Source organism: Synchytrium microbalum, assembly GCF_006535985.1.
Source record: "Synchytrium microbalum strain JEL517 chromosome Unknown SmJEL517_scf0016, whole genome shotgun sequence".
Lineage (NCBI taxonomy): Eukaryota > Fungi > Chytridiomycota > Chytridiomycetes > Synchytriales > Synchytriaceae > Synchytrium > Synchytrium microbalum.
In genome coordinates, this window is record NW_022158365.1 from 286,246 (window position 1) to 308,468 (window position 22,223).

The following is a 22,223-nucleotide window of genomic DNA, read 5'->3' on the forward strand; positions in this document are numbered from 1 at the left end:
AGAACTGTCTTCTCCTAGATCGTCGAGACAGTCGATAGTGTTTGATAAGCTGTATCATGAGTATGGTCCTAAAGTAGTAGAGTGGTGAGTCTTTCGAAAGAATCCAATCCCAATTTTGCTGTTCTTTTTTTCTCTTATTTGGACAGCTCTACCTCAAAGTGCTAACCAACCACATCAACAATAGGATTTGTACAGTAATAAACCAACCACCAGGCTCTGTAGAAAAAGACCTCCTCAAACTCTTACGCTCAGGAGACAAGCTCTGTGAACTAATCGTTGCCATGTACCCACGCACTGAATGCACACTCCTCGGCAAAGGCCCCGAATTCACAGTCCATAAAATAATCTTTTTTATGGAATTCAGCAAAACACTGAGAGTCAGACCCGATAGAATATTTGCCGTGACGGATTTATTAGAAGATGACACAACATATAGAGGTGGTGTCGCTGTAATTAGGACGATAGCTGCGTTAGTGAAGGCTGCACATGGACAAGGGTGGGAGGGGCCAGTGCTGGTTTTGCATCCTGCGTCAGAGAGGATATCGATTATTGATGGACCGACAGATGATGGTGATACTTTGACGCGGTTGTCGAATAATAATCGGTCGTCGTTGAATGTTGCTGGTGGAGCGTCTGCAGTTGGAGGAGGTCAGACGGAAGCTTTATCAACACCATTTTTAGGATCCAAAGTTGCGTCATCGTCAGGACTTCCACCGATATCACCACCCTTTACACCGCCCACGTATACCATACCATTATCAGATTCACCGAGACCGACAGCAAGTCACATGCAAGCAGGCTCGAATCGTAGCCCATCACTAGACCTGTTTGAACGCATGGGGCTGTTTATAGGACGACGATCCACGGACTGGCATCGTGCAGCACCTAGTTCAACTCCCATCCCAGCTGTCCCCAAACGCCATGGTATATTTGGACGTCGACATGAACAAGATGGCATAAGTGTTGAGTCTAGATCTCGACCTGGCTTTTTAGCACGATTGTTTGGACGACATGATGATTCTGCTGGTCGGCATGAGCCATCTGTACATAGTAGTAGTGCACAACAAAGTACAGCTTACAGTAGTTTAAGTCGCTCAAGATCCACGAGTAATAAACTAATCATGCTGTCACCTGGCATGGCATCACGGTCTGCGATGTCACTTGATTTGCCTCGTGATACCCCACCGCTGCCTTCCATACTTCAGCTTAAAGGTGGACGGCCACGTAAGGCGTCAATGGTGACGGTACTAGAAGAGCCTATAAATAGAATAGATGATGGTGATAAAGATGAAGGGGAAGCTGCAATAGTAGATCTAGATAAAGCTCTAAACAAAGACTCTGATTCGCTCGGACGGCATAGTAAAAATCCAGATAGTGTAGAGTCGTGGGTGAGATCTGTTAATCAGGAGGCAACCACACATGAAGAGGACGATGGTCATCCTCATAGTGGAGTTACTGGATTGGGAGTGACGAATACGCGAGTATCTCAAGATTGGGAGAGCGAGCAGTCTGTGCCAATGCCTGGGAATTCGAATCCGTTTGTTGCTGGAAGTGAAAAGTTTATTAGTGATGAGGAAGCCAATAAGGAGTGGGAGGAAATGAGCTCGCAGGTTGCGAGTTTGTGGAGGACGAGACAGTCTGATGCGCTGACTGAGTATATAGCTAATGAGGCATGTGTGGATTGTAGTTCATGGATCTAGATAGCAAATTCCTTTTTTTTTTGTTATGCTAACACACCTTCTTTTTAACAGAGTCAACACATAAAAGGCATCCTAATCCCACTCGAGACATTCTACAAAACAACACTCTACAAAGAGGTTGCCAAACTCCTCTCCGACATCCTCTCCTTCCACAAATCCCTCGTAAACGACCTGACACGTATAAGCCAACCATCCCAACCAAAACCATCCACAACAGCAGCCCTCCTAAACAACAAACCAGGCGCCATTTTCCTCAAATTCACCGAATCCGTATCGAAATCGTATACTTTGTATGCCATGGCTATCAAACCGTTTAAATCGAAAACGATACTTGTTGCTGGTATCGTCAAGACACCACCCGTATCGAATTACGCACCGCTGGAGAGACTAAAGGTGTATGAGAGCATGTGGGATAATATACGGAATGTGAGACCCAGACGAGATAGTGACGGGAGTGGAAGGGGGGAAGGGGATGTAGATGCTGAGATTGATGAGTTTAGATGGATGAGTGCGAGTAATAAGATTGCGGCGTTGAGTGATGGGGTTCAGACGTTGGTCAACAGTTAGAACGAGATGGGTTGTAGAGGTTGAGGGTGATCAACAGTAGGACGGAACCGGTATACCAAACTAATGAATGACCAGGACAGTAATAAGAAAAGTAAATTAAAGTGTTTCCGTTAATTTGCTGTTTTTCTCATCCTAAAGGTTTACACATATAATAATATCTATATGACAACAACCAAAAAATTGTGAACTAGCGGACTTTGGATTACGCGTATCTGGTACATCCCACTCCATAAGTATAAATAGACCCATCACCAGGAATAACCAATTAAAGGGAATCTCATTCAAGTCTTGCATCCCTGACGCAAGGATGGAAACTGGTCATTGCATCTTCAGATACTCGAGGATTTATACGTACAAGTATGAGATCAGGCATGCCCGAGAGCCCTGCTTGGATACCATCACGGATGCCTGCTATAAGGTTTCCGTTTCTATTTGTTGGAATTGGTGAAGCAAAAAACAAACTAGCAGTATGTATTACGACATATGCTTCCGCACCAATACTAGTGGTGCATCTTCGTTCTCATTGACGTCAAAAAAGATTTCGTTGCTTGCGTTTTTGGTTTGCAGACCGGCAAGGGACGTTTGATGTGGCACCACTTGGGATCTTGGTTCCCGTCCTAGGTAGTTCAAGAGTTCAGTAATATAATTCAGTGCAACTTGATTGTTTCGTGTGCTCTTGTCTTGAAACTTACGTCGTGCCTATGGATACAGCATTGGTGACAAAAGATAATAGTGATAGTTGTGGTATGAGAGCTTTGAGAATGTTGGTTCATTGACGTGAGGAGTTTTATAGCCAACCATTTCCTCTAGTAGCTGAGTGCATTGCGTTGAAAGGAAGCATCTACTGTTATACATAGTTTGTAATTCCGGTTTTTTTTGCAACATCCAACGAAGATACATCAAAGACAAAACTCTTGGTACCTCATAGAAAATGAAAGTCCTCCATAAGTAGTGGCTCTGATACACCACCAATGTAGCGGACTCGAATATCAACAGTCTATGAAAGATTTCATGGAACGTTGATAGGGGAACTATTTTGAGAAATATGACATGTAGCTCCCAAAGTGCAATAAAAACCCGACCAAGTTGTACGATGATACATCAAATTATCATAACCTCAAGAGCAACAGCAGACAAGCCATTCCTCGAAATTCATCTACTAAGTGTCCAATAACGACGCCATTCCAGTAGTTTTTGATGACTTTCTTAGTTTGTTGGTGATGTTAGTGAATTAGTAATTGGGATGACCTTGGAGGTGACCTGAAAATACCCACCAGGCTCCAGTACAGACAGGGTGTCAATCGTAGCTGTAGACGGAGTCGTTCGTGTGTTGAGCTCGATGGAAACCGAAAGTTGACACAACGACAATTGGGGATAGAGAGCCAAATTATATCTATATTACAACAGACTGTTGTCTTTGTTACATCCGTATTTGATACCTCCCACTCCTTGTTACCATCCTAACACCTTTATAAGGTTTGTAACTCTCATGATGAACATGCAGAGCATCGATTTTGAGGCCAGAGACAGTAGACATGTTGACTTTAAAGTCAACGAATACGCTATGTATTTCTGGGATTGTTTCTTCTCTGTGAAACGAGGTATTGGTTGGTCAACTATTGCGGCTTTTTTTGGCACTAAAAGGACGTAAGATTTTGAAAGACTTACGACGGCTCGACAGTAAGAATACCATTCAGCATGGGAATCCCCAGACTTTGTAAATCTGGACTGATTTTACCGATATTCCATCGCACCATCTTTTTGAAACAAGGCTGGTGAGATTCACCACAAAAAAGAGCTGTTTGTGGGAGATTGGCTTTACCTTACTAATTGTATCATACATTGCGCTTCCTTGACTTGTAGTCAACCGTGCAGACGATACGTGTTTGGGGAGAGTCACTAGCACAGATACGGATTCGATTACTTTTCCTGCTGCTGCGCGTGGTTGGATTGATATGTCTAGTTTGCCTGTGGATGCAAAAAATAGGATTAGTTTGATGATGGACCAAAAACAACGAAAGTAAACGACTACACCATCTCCGGGAAACAAAATTTACTCCAGATCTGTACATACCACTAATTTTGGATATAGAAAGATTTGGTTTGATGTAGAATGGTAGAGCACTTGCATTTGCCAATGTAATCCTAAGCCGACACAAAACGCAAATTTCGAAAGTAAGCATATCGCCCAAATCACGACCGGATATCACCCAACACCAGCAGCTGCAACTCACGTATACTCCATAAGCTTAAAAGACCCATCAGGAGGAATAAACGATAGCTGTTTATCTCGTTCAAACCTGGCATACCTGACACAAGGATGGAAACTCGTCATTGCATCTTCAAATACCCGAGGATTCATGAATGTTAGTATGAGATCAGGCATTCCAGAGAGTCGCGATTGGGCTTGGATTTCGCCACGTATGTCTGCTGTTATTAGGTTGCCGTTTCTGCATGTGGGTGTTGGTAAAAAAAAAGCTGTATTTTGTCTTGTGGAATGCGATGTGACTCGTACCTATCTAGTAGTGCATCAACGTCTTCATTGACGTCAAAGAAAATTTCATTGTTTGCGTATTTGATGTTTGCCGAGCGCCATGGGACGCTTGATACTGCACCACTTGGCATCTTGGTTCCCGTCCTAAGTAGTTTGGGAGATAAGTGAGTATGCTACAGACGAATTGCACCGTTTTTTTTGGCACTCCGGACAAACTAGCAGGCTACTCACGTTGTCCCTATCGATACAGCATTGATGACAGAGGACAATAGTGATGGTGGTGGTATAAGATCTTTGAGAATATTTGGTTCAGTGACGTGAGGAGTTCCATAGTCGACCATTTCCTCTAGTAACTATATATATTGGGGTTGAAGAAACATGGTTGTTATGTGCTGTTCAACAGTTTCCTCTTTTTCTTTGCAGCAACGCGTCACGCAGACACGTCCAAGACAGGACCATTACCTCATAGACAATAACAAAGTTTTCCTTGATGAGTGGTTCGGATACACCGCCAAAGTAGTCGACTAGGATATCCACCATTCTGTGCAAGAATTCGAGGACTGACAATGGTGGAACTAGTAACGAAGAAGTAAGTCGAGTAGTTCTAAACTGCAAAGAAACCAACGATAAAACAGATCCATGTATCCAAGTGATATACCTTCATGAGCAACGACAGCAAGAAAGAACAAGTCATTCCTCCAGATGTGGAGCAAATAGTGTTTTGCGACAGCGATTACGGGACAAACGTCTTCTATAGTACCGGCCTTCTTGACAATAGACCAGAATTCATCTACGACGCGTCGGGATACGACGCTCTTCCAGTGTTTTTCGATGATTACTCGCCTAATATGTTGAATGATAAAGATGATAGAACACAAGGCTTAAAGAAAGATCAAGAGATAGTCAAATACCCAGCAGGCTCTAATATAAACAGACTATCAATCATCGCTTTACACGGTGTCCCCTATGTTTGATTTTTGCTTGAGAGAAAGTTTGGACAATGACAATGTGAGCTAGCGGCAAGGGAAGGATCTCATTACGCGTCAAGCTAATTCCATTCATAATTTCATAATATTTGACAAGTAGTGACGGTATGAGATCCTCTATGAGATCTTTGGAAACTACTTCAAATTATATGAGATTCAATTACACGCTTTTTTGACATCGTTCATGTCATAGAAATGTCGCTGTTTTCAGTGTATAAGGAGATATTGCCGGCCACGGGAGTGGACATAGCAGTGACAGCCAGCTTCACCAGTCCGCGTGCTGTCAATCTGATTATTGCCAAAGCTTCCATCTTGCAAATATTCAACATTGTCTCGGAAGCCGCTCCTGAAACCGTCAAGGGAAACATCATCCAGCATAAAATCATACTCAAACAGGAAGAACAAGTCAAGGTATGATATATGCATTGGCTGTGTCGTAACAGTGATGTTTGGTGTTGAACATTTTGAAGCAGTTTGAACTTTTCGAATGTTGGATGATGCAAATGGTTTGATGCAAGGGGTCACAACAGAATCCATGCTCCTTTCATTGTATTGTGATGGGTAACAATAAGAATATACATGGAATCCAACCTTACAACCATCAAAGAATTCGTTGCCAAAAAACATGTTATACCATCCTGTTGCAATGATTGCACTTGTTGAACGTGTCGTCGTCTTTCTTTAGGACGATGGCGAGGTCCCAGTCATTCCTCTACCACATCCATCCAAGACAAGTCGTCCAAGGAACGCTGGTAGGCTCGAACTACACAGTCAACATCGACTCAATGGTGTCATTACTTCTATTGGTGTGTTGAGAACTACCAGTCCATCTGGAATGATGGGAATGGATTCCCTGCTTCTTAGTTTCCGTGATGCAAAGGTAAGCAGTTGTCGGTGTGTGGACCTAGTCAATGGACTGCCAAAATTGCTTACTTTCTTTACAACAAAAAAAAACCCGCACAAATCATGCTGCAGATGTCTTTGGTCGAGTTCTCAATGTCGCGACAAACACTTACGACTGTCTCGATACACTACTTTGAACGAGAAGAGTTTAGGGTAAAACTTCGCAATTGCTCCAGCCACGTCAGCATTCCTTCAAACTTACACTACACCAAATACGTATAGCAAGGAGCAATTTTAGAACGTCCAGATCCTGAAATACGCATGGACCCACAGTTTCGCTGTGCTATAATGTCCTTTTACGGGGACAAGCTTGCCATACTACCATTCAAAACTGATACTAGTGGTGCAACAGAGAATGATGTTGATGCTAAAGGGTGTGAATGTTCATCATGCAGAAATCTTCCTGGGGGGTTTTTTCCGCAATCTAATCTCGTCCTTTAATGATATAGGAACAAGAATCCCGTCCTGCCAAGTTTTGTGATTCCAATGTCATCTATTGATCCACAAGTCAAACACGTTGTTGATATGGTCTTTCTGTACAATTACTTTGAACCTACTCTGGCTATTTTGTTTGAGCCAGTGCAGACGTGGACTGGGTATGTTTATTCGTTGACTGCCACATCCACCCTTGCTTCTCTATCTTTTTTTCGCCTTTTGCTCAGCATTCATCATATTTTGTAGGCGTCTTGCAGCAAGAAGAGACACCAAATGCTTAATAGTCATATCATTGGATTTATCACGAAAACAATACCCAGTCTTGTATCGATCAGATCATTTGCCATATAATTGCGAAAAGATAACCGCAGTACCAGCTCCGGTTGGCGGTGTCATAATATCATCTCCAAATGCACTCATACACGTGGACCAATCATCAACTCCAGGTGTCGTTCTGGCCGTGAACGGATACTACGGAATGGAGAATGAATCACCACAACCACCATCCATCGAACTCGGTGGCCCACAAACATGGATTCTTGATAATCCATTACACCAATCTGTGAACATATCAGATTATAAAAAATTGGGTCTATCGCTTGACGCATCACAAATCCATTTCCTTAATCCAGATACGTTGCTAGTCGTATTACGAGATGGGAGACTCATGAATGTTCAAATGCAAGGACATGAAGATGCTGGATCCGGATGGTCTCGTAAACGTAGTGGTGTTAAGAAGTTTAAAGTCGCTGATTTAGGTATTCGTGCTACACCACCATCTACTGTAACGAGAATTGGTGGGCGTGGAGGTGGATTGGCTCGAGCATTAGGATGCTTGGGTAATGGCCTCGGAGGTGTATTTGAAGGACCACATGGACTTGTAGATTATGGACATGTATTTATAGGCTCCCAAACCGGTCAATCCATGTTGATTCAGATATGGGAGGCTGATCATCATGGATTGTCTACTTTGATTGATGATGCAGCAGATGGTGTTAATGATATGGACGCACAGGAAGATACAAAACCTCATACAAGTAGTAATATACCACAAAAGCGAAAGATGGAAACAGTAGTGTTTGATGACGAAGATGAAGATTTGTATGGTGATAGTGGTACGGCACATAAACAGCACTCATCCTCATCATCAAGGCACACCAATAAAACGAACGGAATGGCGTCATCGCACCAAACCCAACTACGCAACCGCTTCCATTTCAGACTCTGTGACATTCTCGCTGCTGTGGCACCAATCCGTGACATGGGGATTGGAGCTCCAGCAACAACATCACATTCCACCACTATACCGACCCCGAAAACCAAATACCCATATATGCCAACCAACCCACGACTAGATTTAGAAATTGTTGCTTGCGTTGGTGAAGCGCCTGCGTCTGGTGCGCTAGCTATCTTGCATAAGGGTATACGACCTGATATTGTGAATAGCTTGTCACATATTGAAGGGGTTAATGAGGTTTGGAGTGTCAAGTGTGCTAGTGCTAATAAACGAAGAGGGGAGGTTGAAGAGGAGAAGGCTGGAGAAACAAATGGTGTGGCTGGGACTGGTGATGGTAGTAATGGGATTAATGCTCATCACGTGAATGAGTTTCACAAGTTTATGGTTTTGTCAAAGGAGGATTCTACTGTGGTGAGTTTAGTTTCAACTATGGCCACTTGGGATTGCAAGATTTTGTTGGCATCTTGACCTTTTTTCTCGTCATTCAGGTATTGGAAGCAGATGCCGAGTTTCGTGAATTGACAGACTCTGGATTTTATCTGGACGGACCAACTGTGGCGGTTGGAAGTTTACTGAATGATACTGTCGTAATACAGATACATCCTGATGGTGTTAATATTCTTAATTCTGGTAAGAATTACTGGCGCAAAAGCCATCGCACCCTCCAGACGTCAAACGGAACGAAATTCCAATATCATTCCAACTTTTTTGCTTTCGATTAGCTGCCACTCTTATACAAACCATGAAAATGGGCGATGACAATAGTTGGATTGTATCAGCCAGCATCGCAGATCCATACGTCATGTTGCTCATGAACACATCCCAAGTCACCCTCCTTAAAATCGACGAACACGCTCACCCGCAGTTGAGCATTTGTAAAGAATTAAAAGATGTACCTATCGCTACAGCCAGCATGTACTGTGACTTTCACGTCATTCCTGGATTGCCGACTCAGCACGATGTGTTGTCTCACAAGTCTCGATATGGACTTGCAGCGTCCGTCGATGGTGGTTTGCTTGTAAATAATATAAATAGTAACAAGGGGAAGGGAAAGAAGGTTGTTAAATTAAATCAACCAAAACCATCCAAGAAAGTAGCAGTATCAAAACCTGTTTCAGTCAAGAACGAAATTTCCGATGACGATGATGATTTGTATGGTGATGCTCCTATGACAAGTAGTATTGCTCCGGTTTTGTCTGTCAAGGCTGAACTGGAAGAAGAAGATGATTTGTATAATCAGACTGATGATATGGATATAGATGTTATCCCGACCATAACGGAAGATAGTTTAGCTGAAATGAATGCTGAGGCGCTGGAAGATGTTATTATTGAAAAGAGGTATTGGTGTGTGTTGTTTAGAGAGGATGGATCGCTCGAAGTGAGTCTAATTGTAATTTTTTTTGCTGATGTACTGCTGAATGTTTTTCTACCTCGACGTATCGTAGATACTGAAACTTCCAGACTTTGAACAATGCTTTTATATGCCTCGGTTTGATTTATTGCCAGATGTGATATCAGACCATCCAAATGCTGTCGCAACTCCTTCAGCGGATCTACATACTGCTGCTGAAGTCAGTGAATTGTTGTTGCTGAATCTTGGTCGTGATGGATCTCATGAGGATGTGTATCTTGTTGTGAGTGCTGTAATGATAGTTGCGGATGAAAGCAGTCAGATACAAGAATTCAATATCGGTATTCACCAGCTATTTTTTTCGCTTCAAGGTACGAGCAGAAGATGGTGATATAGCCATGTACAAAACTTTCCCAGTATTACCATACGAAGATATGTCTGAACCAGTACTACAACCTAATCGAATGTTCAAGTCACCGACTTCGCCATCCACAAGTACAACAACAATACCACCACCAATCAACACTGACGATACCAGCATCATACAACCTCATCGACTATCCATCCGCCTCGTACGCATCCAACACGAACACCTATCCCGTGAACCACGATTCTACACAGACACAGACGGTGATAAACTAAATATGGTGGATCGACCAACCAAACCACCAACATTCCTCAAAAAGCATTATCTTAAGCCGTTTACGCATGTCGGTCCAGATAACGATTTAAAGTACTCTGGAGTGTTTGTTGCTGGGACACGGCCGTGTTGGATTTTTGCTGGGAGGTCTGATGCTGGTTTTACTAATACTGGGATGCAATTACTTCCGCAACTTGATCTTGTACATAAAGAAGATGAGCCTGTTGATGAGTCGATATTGGAGATGCCGCTTTATAAGACTGGTAAACGGTATCCGAGGATACATCCAATGATTTGTGATGGGGAGATATCTGGAATGGCGTCAATGCATCATGAGAATAGTCATGGTGGGTTTGTGTATATTACTAAATCGGTAAGGTTGCCATTTGATGATTCGTTGCAAAAAGCATTCAAAGTTTCTTATGGATTCTGTTCTCATTCTTTTTCGTCCTTGATAGCAATCAATAAGGATAGCCCAACTTCCCAAAACCATTGAATACGATGCGGACTGGCCACATCAACGAGTCCCACTCGCCAACAAGACGCCACATAAAATCGCGTATCATTCATCGTCTGAAACATTTGCACTCTTGACATCGACTCCGGTAGCATGGTATGCTTCAAAGGCTAATTATGCAGCTGCTATTGCTGGCGGTGTTGGTGAGATGCCTGACGATGCTCTGGATGATGATGAGAGAGCTAAGAGGAATCCACCTGTTTTGGATGAGAGAGGTATGGTATGATTCCAACTAGTTCGTTTTTTTGGGGGTGCATGGATTGAGATTCCTTTCGTCGTTTCGACATTAGATCCTGCTCTATTTTTACCGGAAATGGGTGCATATCAGTTGGAATTGGTGTCGCCTGTTACGTGGGAGACTGTTGATACGTAAGCGTTTTGGGCTTTCAAAAGATCTGGATAAATAAACGTCGCTAATGCGCCATAATTCGAATAGGTACGATTTTGAAGAATACGAACAAGTGATGTGTCTCGATGCAGTAAACATTGACAGTAAACAAACTGCTTCTGGAAAGAAACAGTATCTATGTTGTGGAACTGGTTTTGTTCGTGGTGAAGATAATGCTGGACGTGGACGAGTGAGTCTTGTTCTGTGTTCCGCTATTGTCAAGAGATGTAGTGCATTGATCGTTTCTTCGGTAGCTGTTCGTATTCGACGTAATCGAAGTCGTACCAGAATTCGACAATCCACAATCAAATCACAAATTCAAACGAGCATATGTCAATGAAGAAAAGCAACCCATTACTGCTGTACGTGGTGTTAATGGGTATTTGGTTGCTGCTGTAGGAACCAAGGTAAGCCAAAAATACGCAGATATCCTTGGGATTATAAGCGTCACTCCAGAGGGCACTCGCTTTACATCAGTAGCGAAATGATACCCGTGAAAGTGACGCAAGAGCAAACTCTACCAATTACAGATCTCGCACGATTTATTTTCAAAGTCGTTGACGCTCATTATGACATTGGAATATTTACATTGCTTCGCTTTCAACACTAGATCATTATACATACGTTTGAAGATGGAGAGGAGCTGGAAGGTGTTGCATTCATTGATACGAATATCTTTGTGACGAGTATTGCTACAGTCAAGAGTTTGATTCTTGTTGGGGATGCGTATAAGAGTGTTTGGTTTCTTGGATTTCAGGTACTTGTGTATATACATCTTCTTTTTGGGCGTGAGCTTTAATCTCATCACATTTTCTTAATCAGGAAGAACCACCTAAGCTCCTCCTCCTCGGCAAAGACTATGGCTCCCTCCAAGTCTACAGCTGTGACTTCGTAGTCGACAACGACAGTCTCGGATTCGCTGTAGCTGATTCAGACAAGAACGTCATGACTTTTGCATACGCACCATTCAACATCCAATCTTTTGGTGGTCAACGACTGATACGTAAAGTGGATTATCATGTCGGATCACACATTAATAAGATGATTCGATTGAGGAGGTTGCCACGACCGATACAACAAGACGGTGATGCGGTCGTTTCGAGGCAACATGGACTGCTTTGTGGTTAGTGCTGTTTGATATCTTGCACTTTGGGATTGGAACAATTGACGTTTTTTTGCGTGATTCAGGTACCTTGGATGGTGGATTAGGAATGATGGTGCCCGTATCAGATAAGCAATTCAAACGCATGTATGCTTTATGGTCGAAGCTTGTAAATGGGTTGCAGCATGTTGCTGGGCTTAATCCTAGAGGGTATAGGTAAAAGAAGCCCATACTACACATAAACGAGCAATACAACTTTTCGACTAATCCTCTTTCTCTCCTCTCAGGCAAGGACAATCACGAGGTCCACCACAGGGAGCCGCCCAAATCCTCGGTGGAATGACAAACACTCGATCGACTATGGACGGAGACTTGATTTGGCAGTTTGCCAGTTTGAGCGTGTCGCAACAACGTGAGATTGCTAAAAGTATTGGATCTTCTGTTGAACGAATCATGGACGATTTGTTGGAGATTCAAGTTGGGATGGAGCATTTTTAAATGTAAATGGGATGGATTGCTTGGAATAGAGCATGTTTGCTTTTGAAGGGAACCTTGAATCAAGTTTTGTTGCTGATGCAAGCATTACAGCTCTTTATGCCTGTTTTCTCTGTCTAATTTTTGGTTTCTCGAAGCACAACGCTTTCCTACCATCTCGAGCAATTGTGGGCATTTATGCCCTTTGCAAGAGACGTAACTTTATGATACATCAGCCGATTGAGCATCCAGACACTGACTGTGGTATTGGGACGGATGGGAGAACTAAGAGGAATCCACCTGCTTTGGATGAGGGAGGTACATTCATCAATTACTATTGATCATCAATGACTAGTTATGTCGTGACTTGCCGGTTTTTCTATTTCACGTATTGCAGATCCTGTTGGTATTGTTACCGGGTGTGTAACCGTTAGCAGTGGGTCTGCGTATTCGGTGGGAGCCTGCTGATACGTAAGTGTTTTGGTCTTGCAAAATAACTGTACGAGCAAAAACCAGGCAGATCATCTCGGAGCATCGCTTAGATACGATTTTGAACTGTATGAACAAGTTATGTGTCTCGACGCAGTAAACATTGAAAACACACAGCATCTGGAAACAAGCCGTATTTATGTCGGGGATCTTTGTTCGTGGTTGAGGCAGGGTCGGACGTGGACACGTTAAGTTTTATTCTGTGCGTGCTTCGTAGTGACATATTGTTGATATACGGCTGACTTTTTTTTAGCTCTCCGTATTCGACGTAATATTGAGGTCGTACCCGAATTCGACTATACACAATCAAACCAAAGGAGAATACGCCAATGAAGAAAAGCAACCTATTACTGCTGTACGTGGTGTTAATGGGTACTTGGTTGTTGCTGTTTGGACCAAGGTAAGCAAAAAAGACTCTGATATCAAACTCTCAAGTGAAGCGTCACTCCAGAGGGCACTCGCTCTATATCAATAGCGAAATGATACCCGTGAAAGAGACGCAAGAACAAATTCTTCCAATTACAGATCTCGCACGATTTATTCTTAAAAGTCGTTGACGCTCATTAAGAAATTGGAATATTTACCATGTTTCGCTTTGAACACTAGATTATCATACATACGTTTGAAGATGGAGAGGAGCTAGGACGTTTTGCATTCACTAATACCAATATCTTTGTGACGAGTATTGCTAAAGTCAAGGGTTTGATTCTTGTTGGCTATAAGAGTGTTTGGTTTCTTGGATTTCAGGTATTTCGTAACGTCAAGGTTGGTTATTTTTGCCCGTCGCTGACTTTCTCTTTTCCCTACTATATCATTGACTTTTCTTCCGCTACTACATACATATAATATCAACAGGAAGAACCACCTAAGCTCCTCCTCCTTGGCAAGGAGTAAATGGCTAACTCCAAGTATACAGCTGTGAGACAACGGCAGTCTAGGCTTCGCAGTTGCAGATTCAGACAAAACCATCATCGCTTTTGCAACCCGCACCATTTAACAACCAGTCATTCGGTGGCCAACGACTGATACAGAAAAGTGGATTATAATGTTGGATCACATATTAATAAGATGATTCGATTGAGAAGGTTGCTGAGACCGATACGAAAGGATGACGATGCTGTTGCTTCGAGGGGGCATGAATTGCTTTGTGGTTAGTGCTGGTTGAATTTTATGCACATTGATTGATTTTTTTATTTCTGGATTGGAAAGGATGGTTCCCGTATCAGACAATCGGTTGAAACGCATGTGTGCTCTATGGTCGAATGGGTTGCAGCGTGTTATTGGATTGAATCCTCGAGGGTTTAGAAACACAATTTGAAGTACCCATCGAATAGCTATTCAACTGTTCCTTTCTCTCTTCAGGACAAACACGAGGTCCACCACAAAGAGCCGCCCAAAATGTCGGTGGAATAACAAACACTCGATCAACCATGGACGGTAACTTAATTTGGTGGTTTGAGCGTGCCACAACAATGTGAGATTGCTAAAAGTATTGGATCTTCTGCTGAACGAATTATTCACGAGAAACAACCCATTACTGCTGTAGGTGGTGTCAAGGGGTATTTGGATGCTGCTGTTAGAACCAAGGTAAGCCAGAAAAAGTACCACTATCAATTGATATGGACGCGCCACTCCAGAGGGCATTCGCTTCATACCAATAGCGCAATGATACCCGTGAAAGTGACCCAACCGCAGATTTCTCCAATTACAGGTCTCGCACTATTTATTTTTGACAATCGTTGATACTCATTATAAAATTGGAATATTTACATTATTCTATTGATATTAGATCATTAACGATTGAAGATAAAGAGGGTAGACGGTTTCGCATCCGTTTATACGATCATCTTTGTCACGAGTGTTCCTATTGCGAAGAGTTGGATTCTTGTTACTGTGAACATTTGGCTTCTTGGGTTCAGGTATACGATAAGGGCACTTGGCTTTTTTTCGCGCTGAATTGTAGAGGTTATATGTCACGCACAAACAAAAGAGAATCCGGCATTGCTCTTGTTGCTCTTGGAGTCTTGTTTAACCTATCAGAAAAATATGACATGGCTGTTGATTGTTTTGAGGCTGCTTTTACCAAGAGACCTCACGTATATGATCTTCAAGAGCAACTGATGAATCTCTTTTCTAACACTGGGCACTGGGCACGCACAGTAGTCACAGTAGGCAAGCACAATCACGAACCCATCACAAGGAGCCGCTCAAATCGTCGGTGGATCAGTCTGCAAACTATTTGCATTTTGAACTTTCCGAGCAAGTTATGGAGTAGACTTGTTCGTGATGTCCACGATGTCTATATTTGGGCTCATAAATCATAAATCTACAAATATAAAATATAAAGATATACGTACACGTACACCGCGTCAGGAACCTCGTACATTGATTTTGAAGGTTTATCACGTCGCGTCAGTTTGGCCGGAGATTGTTGCCCTTCTGCGTCACAATCTTATCATTCAGCGTAGAAACAGCTTTCTGAGTCCGGCATCGCTAATTGGCATATAACAGCCACTAAAATGCACGTTCTCGTTCTAGGGAGTGGAGGCATTGGAGGTTTCTATGGAGCATTCATCCACGATCACGCAAAGAATATACTTGTCTCTGCTGTCTGTCGGTCAAACTATGAAGCAGTTAAAACTAATGGATTTAAAGTTACTTCTCCATCCTTCGGTGATCGTCTCTGGAAGCCTCATCAAGTATTCGCCAATGTAGACGAAGCATCAAAGTCGTTGCCAGCTGGAGGTTACGAGCACATTTTGGTCTGTAGCAAAGCTCTACCAGAATTGGAAGATATGCCTTCTATGGTTGAAGGATTGGTAACTGTTGGAAAGACGTCAATCGTCCTGATGCAGAATGGAATTGGTATTGAGGCTCCTTGGGTGAAGCAGTTCCCAAGAAATGTGGTTGTAAGCTGTATGATTGCTACAGGAGCAACCCAAACAGAACCCGGTATGATATGGGTATGTGTTTCGTGAGCTGATCTGACGTGGTCGATGTTTGTTATCTCCTGTAAGTCTGGCGAAAACACGATCTAACAATCCCACCAAAATGTTGTAGCACCGATCTGATGCATCTATAACAGCCATGGGCGTATACACGGATGAAAATTCGAGAACGAATGCCGCTCATTCATTGACTTCTTTAGAGAGTCTCGTCGGTATCATGAAGGGTAGTGGGAAATTGACGATCAAAACACCAACAAATGTCCAAGACGAACGGTGGAACAAAATTCTAGTGTCAGTGCTCTCTCGTTGCTGTTTATCGGACGTTGCAACCGTCGCTGACTTTTCAAACCACTGTAGCAATGGAACATTTGGACCACTAAGTGTCGTGGCAGGAGCTATTCCTTCATCACAGATTGCCACAGATCCACTATTATCTGTCGTGGCTCATGAGAATATGAAAGAAATTGCTAGTGTCGCTAAAGCAGTTTTAGGATACCCGATTCCAGGCATGGATCTTGAAAAAACGCTAAATAATGTAACTCGAGTGAGAGGCAAATCGTCCTTCCTAGTGGACTGGGACAGAGGAATTCCTATGGAGGTTGAAGTGTTGCTTGGTAATGTGTCGAGATTAGCAAAGCAGCATGGAGTCGCAACTCCACGTGTGGATATGTTGTACGCGCTATTGACGAAACTCAGAGACAATCGTCTCAATTCTGTAAAATTATAATAAATTACATGGTTTCTCTCATTCTTCCAGCAATGCTTCCAAAAGATCTAGCTTGCTTTTGATCGCCGTGCGTTTGAGGACCAGTGGCCCATTTGCGGCTCTCTGACCATTTGTCCATTGAGATTTATCTTCCGGCTGGACACAAGATGATTCACGAAGCGTCAAATGCATTAGTTTTGTTGCGGTAAGAAACAACCAGCTCGTTCAGATCTCATTTTGCGGCAATCTTTAAGTGAATTTGTCATGCACGTATCCAGCGAGAGAGACCACGAAATCGAAATGTGATATTGTGATGGCCGAAGTCTTCCGGCAAACGAACGCAGTGATGCGAGATCAAAGACCTTGAGTGTATTCTGCCGCGTTGCGATGTTGCTCAGATCTCCAAAAAACTTCCAAGGTTGTGAGGGTGTTTAGGATGCGACGATTCTCGGGTTTTAAATATTTTACTTCAATGCGCTCTTTCTGAAGAATTGGTTGCGAAGCTTTTAAGGAGCCTTCCTCCATCAAACTCAGTTCGATAAATCAGTCACCCTCAACCGTGAACAAACCTCATTTATCTTACTACATACACTGTGGGAGCGCACTTAGCAAAGGTATGAGATCATCCGTAGTTGATCGCTATATATTTTGCTTTCTTTATATGTATGCATTGGTCTCTTATACCACACAGAACTTGCATGAATGTTGTGTCTTCCGTTTGCATGAATGCAAACTTTTCATTACCAAGATCTAATGTTGAGCATGATCTGAAGTCTCCTTTAATTCAATATATGTAGGATTTATAGAAATGGAAGTTCTTGCTGACGACTTTTCTAATCGCGGACGTGGTGAACAACAACAATGCCAACAAGTCGATAATGGTTTGACAAGTTCGCCTCAACAACAACAAGAAATTGCAGTCCACCACCACTCAGTCGCCTTTCGAAGAGCTCCATCTGCCTCCTCCCTCTTACGGATTGACACAAACAATGGATCAACACCTGACTTGATCTCACCGTCCGAAGCATCATCAAGACCAACATCACTCGCAAACTTGGTGGACTCTGAGTTATGGTCTGGAACTGGATCGTATAGAGATGATGTCAAATCGGAATCTCCTCACGACTCGCATAATCAACCACCAGTGGCGGTTCCTCATGGAGATCAGACAAACACATGGACCCCAGCAACTGCGCATGAAACATATCTTGGTAAGATTACTGTCTTATGTTTAAATCATGATTTAATTAGCTATTAATTATAAAGCTAATTGCAAATCGGTGGTTTTTAGCTTCAGCGCAAGAACCAGTCTTTGACAACCATGTCAATGCAAACTCTGCTGCGCCAACATCTGAAGAGAATCCTTCTTCTTCATTCTCAACTCTTGAAGATGGCGAGAGATCAGATGATGGCAAGGGAAATAAATCCATGACTCGATTCCATTGTCGAGTGGCTAACTGTAACAAGACGTTTTCAACAAGGTGAGTTCTTGGTAAAAAAAAAGACTTTCTGTTTCAACAGTCTTTGATTTCAAATCGCATTTTTCCAGTGCACACTTGTCACGCCACACCAAACTTCATGATGGTCATCGACCTCACAAGTGTTTGCTTGATGCATGCGCCAAGCGTTTCACACGGAGAGATAACATGATGGTGAGTCCTTTTTCCTCTTGTCAACACTATATTCTGTGTTATTATGCTGCATGGCATATCACTTAGACCGTCTGTCTTACATGTTTTTGTTGATTTTTCCGTTCAGGTTCACTATCGCGCTCACGCTCGAAAGTTGGGTATGCTAGACATGAACAGACACGAAAGAATAGTATCTTCTATCCGCCACCATCAACTCCTCCAACAAGGTCCACCAATGTCACACATTGACGAACAATCCGCCGAAGCATTCGCCCATTATGGCCACCCCCAACAATTACTCCACCACGAGCACCATCTACCTCATTTTATGGCTCCACCGCACGGATACATGTTTCGAGGAGACGGTCGATCCGGTTACGATATGCATCCAGGAGCAGGTGGTGGAGGACCATTAGGTCCTGCACCGGGAGTCATGTATGAACCAACTGATCCATCTGCATACTTGTACGTTTACCCTGGATTGCCTCAAGGAGGCCAAGGACAAATGCCCGTTGGGCAATCAACTGTTGGCGCAATGACGGGTGTAGGAGCTGTACCATCTCAAGCTTTAGAACCCAAACGTGGAGGCGGATATGAAGCGTTCGATTTGGCAAGCCTTCATCCATCTTCTGCTGCATCTGTTGGTGCTCATTATAACAGCAACGAAAGACCTGGTGCTGGTGTACCAGAAATGTATCGATACCTGCCACACCACTATAACGCTGCTGCTGCATTCCATTCACAGCAACAACAACAATTACAAAAGCAGCCTCAACAACAACAGCAACGGTCGCCAAACCCTGCCAATGGTCCACAGCAGCAACAACAACCGCAACAAATGATGCAAAGTAATGCTGCTGCAATGAATCAACAACAGCAACAACAACAATATTCTCGTCAACAACGTGCAAGTCCACCACCATCAGGAGGCCAACGGCTATCGCCTTACCAATCTGCAAACCCACTACAAGCATACCATGCAGCTCCACCTGCACAGAATGCCGGTTTATGGCCACGACGGGAATATTATGGACAACCACCGTCTCAACAACAAATACAGCAACAACAACAATCTCAAGCTCAACAGCAACAACATCATCACCAACAACAACAACAACAAAATCAGCAACAACCACAACAACAACTACCATGTCCAGTAGACCAACAGCAACAACAACAGCCATACATGTTGTATACAAGCCAACAACCTCATGCCATGATGCGACCTACAAACGAACACAATGTCGATGACATAGCTGAAGCAGTAGAGGGACGTGCTATTCACTCGTCTCCACAATTGTCAATCTTTTGAGAGTAGAAGATATGTAAAAAAAGGAGAGAACACTTGGGCTTATAAGAACGAAGAACCTCAAATGCAAGACATTGTGCCATATCATAGATAATCGTTTCATTATGCCTCGTATATACCGGAATGCTCATACCACACCATACACACTCATGTTATATTTATGTGAATCTCTTGGAAATACAATTTGACTGCTTATGAACATAAGAATTATGTGTTTTTGTTATACTATGCGATGCGTCAGACGAGAGAAGGTGTTTGTTTTTGGCCTTTGCCTCCATTTTTGACAAAGCACGCGAAATCACTTTTCTCCAAGAAATGCCCAACAGGCAGAGGCAAGCATACATCTCGCTGATATGCAGTACACTAGCCATGGCTTTTTCAGGCACTCCCTACGCATTTTCTCTCTTTTCAAACCAGGTAGAAATTAGAAGAGCTGTGTGGTTTTTGGATTTTTGGATTTTATCACAATCAATCAATCAATCCAGGCGTAAGATCTTGTTTGCTCAAATAAATATTTACAATCCTTTCCTTCATTTTAGCTGGTCTCCAAGCTCCAATTATCGCAAACAGCTGCAGCATTGATCTCTTCATCAGCCCAAATTGGTTTATACTCTTCTGGTTATATAAATGGACGAATGATTGACGAATCGGCATCTACGAAGCCTTTCTACCTGTTCGCTGCCTGTGCTATGGGTCACATCTACTTGATTCTCGCCTACATCAGCTCGACGCCATCGACATATGGAATTGGTGTGGTAGGGACGATATTCGTGTGGATTTGCTTCTTTATAACTGGCGTTGGAAGGTATGACATAATAAATATCACTGCTCACGTATTCATGTCATGAACAAGCTTGTGTTTTCTCAGACCGTCCCTTTTAGCTCAGCATGCTACCATTCAACGCTCACCACAAATCTACGAAACTTTGGCTCCTCTGGAAAATCAGGGATGGCAATCTCACTCCCACTAGCCGCATACGGCTTGTCTGCTCTCCTCTACAGCACAGTCGCTCGAACCTTGTTCTTTTCAGAGTCATCCACAACTCAAGACGACACAACAGTCAAAACGAGAACACTAGATCTACCAAGCCTGTTTATATTCATGGCCGTCGCTACATGTCTCGTGAATCTGGGCGCTGCATACTTGGTTAGGCCGTTGAATGTGCTTACATTGAGTAAAGTCGATTCAGGGATTGAGACAGACTCGACAGAGATGTTGATCGCTGGTGGTGGTGGTGGTAGTAGTAAGCCAGGGAAGAATGTGGTCGAGTTTGGATCTGTAGAGACGTATCTTGTTGCCTTTTGTTTATTTGCTGTTGCTGGGACTGGATTGATGGTACGTGTTGAACGTTTATTCAAATCCAGCTTTGTGGAACGTATGTTTTCTTTTGATGATGCCGAAACATTGTTTTAATGACACCTATATAGTACATGAACAACATCGGTGCAATAATCCTCTCCTTATCACCCCCAACATCATCACCAACAGACCAAGCAATCCAAGAAGCCCAAACTCTCCACGTATCCCTAATCTCAATAACAAGTTTCACAGGCCGCATAATATCAGGCCCACTCTCAGACCTAAACATCCTCCCACGCGTAACATTCCTCCTCTTTGCCCTGACATTCCTTGAAATGGGATGCACTTTCCTCCACTCTCTAAACAGTCTCGACACCCTGTCTCACATAACAATGATTATGGGATTCGGGTTTGGAATGTCGGTTGCTACAATTCCCATGCTCGTAGCTGATTTATTTGAGTCGAGTCGGTTTGCGACGTACTGGGGGATCCTGAATGTGCTGCCTGCTGTGTCGTCGACGGTGATGAATTTGCTGTTTGGGAGGTTGTATGATGGCGTGCTGCATAGGCAGATGGATACAATGCATCTTGTGGATGAGGTTCATAAGGGGCATTGTATGGGGGTGGTGTGCTTCTCGAGTGCTTTTAAGGCTGCTAGTGTATTGATCATGCTTGCGATGGGTAGTGCTGGTATGTTGTGGTGGAGGAGGACGCAGGTTAAATTGTTTGATCATCATCACAAGGCTATGGATATGACTTCTTTATTACGATGAACGCTGATTTGCTTGCCCATCAACTATATTACGAAAAAAACAAGAGCAGATGTGCATTAGCATACATTTACATTACGAGACATCAGCACATCATCTATACCCCTTAGAAACCACCACCAATATAGATACGAGTAGACTAGATGTTATAATAATATAATCCGTATTTGCCTCATCACAGACAAAAAAGTCACTCCACTCCAAGCGTATTTAAACAAGTTCATGGCTTTTGTATGTCTTTGCAGCAACAACAGATTTGCATTGGTATAAACTATA

At 43.0% G+C, this 22,223-nt stretch overlaps 3 protein-coding genes across 3 annotated transcripts; 2 read left to right on the plus strand and 1 right to left on the minus strand.

Annotated features, from left to right (window-relative positions):
- Positions 1-3,687: 3,687 nt before the first annotated feature.
- SmJEL517_g03227 (uncharacterized protein) lies at positions 3,688-5,707 on the minus strand (the record flags this gene model as incomplete). Its single annotated transcript, XM_031169155.1, has 10 exons — positions 3,688-3,856; positions 3,936-4,024; positions 4,090-4,235; positions 4,342-4,412; positions 4,502-4,717; positions 4,783-4,905; positions 4,993-5,114; positions 5,224-5,336; positions 5,420-5,604; positions 5,673-5,707. 10 exons carry the CDS (start codon positions 5,705-5,707, stop codon positions 3,688-3,690), a joined length of 1,269 nt encoding a protein of 422 aa, XP_031024834.1.
- Positions 5,708-5,942: 235 nt separating this feature from the next.
- PAN5A (2-dehydropantoate 2-reductase) lies at positions 5,943-16,958 on the plus strand (the record flags this gene model as incomplete). The annotated part of the gene is made up of 28 exons (XM_031169156.1): positions 5,943-6,158; positions 6,433-6,627; positions 6,723-6,803; positions 6,873-7,024; positions 7,100-7,246; positions 7,332-8,733; positions 8,811-8,952; positions 9,045-9,700; positions 9,768-9,956; positions 10,045-10,686; positions 10,772-11,045; positions 11,121-11,199; positions 11,267-11,408; positions 11,473-11,625; positions 11,829-11,975; positions 12,041-12,341; positions 12,407-12,536; positions 12,608-12,797; positions 12,953-13,112; positions 13,192-13,247; positions 13,537-13,683; positions 13,890-13,983; positions 14,646-14,720; positions 14,830-14,870; positions 14,945-14,963; positions 15,822-16,246; positions 16,344-16,522; positions 16,589-16,958. The coding sequence occupies 28 exons, from the start codon at positions 5,943-5,945 to the stop codon at positions 16,956-16,958; spliced, it is 6,804 nt and encodes a 2,267-aa protein (XP_031024841.1).
- Positions 16,959-17,745: 787 nt separating this feature from the next.
- SmJEL517_g03229 (uncharacterized protein) lies at positions 17,746-19,880 on the plus strand (the record flags this gene model as incomplete). Its single annotated transcript, XM_031169157.1, has 4 exons — positions 17,746-18,148; positions 18,229-18,418; positions 18,487-18,589; positions 18,696-19,880. 4 exons carry the CDS (start codon positions 17,746-17,748, stop codon positions 19,878-19,880), a joined length of 1,881 nt encoding a protein of 626 aa, XP_031024842.1.
- Between the last annotated feature and the right edge of the window lie 2,343 nt (positions 19,881-22,223).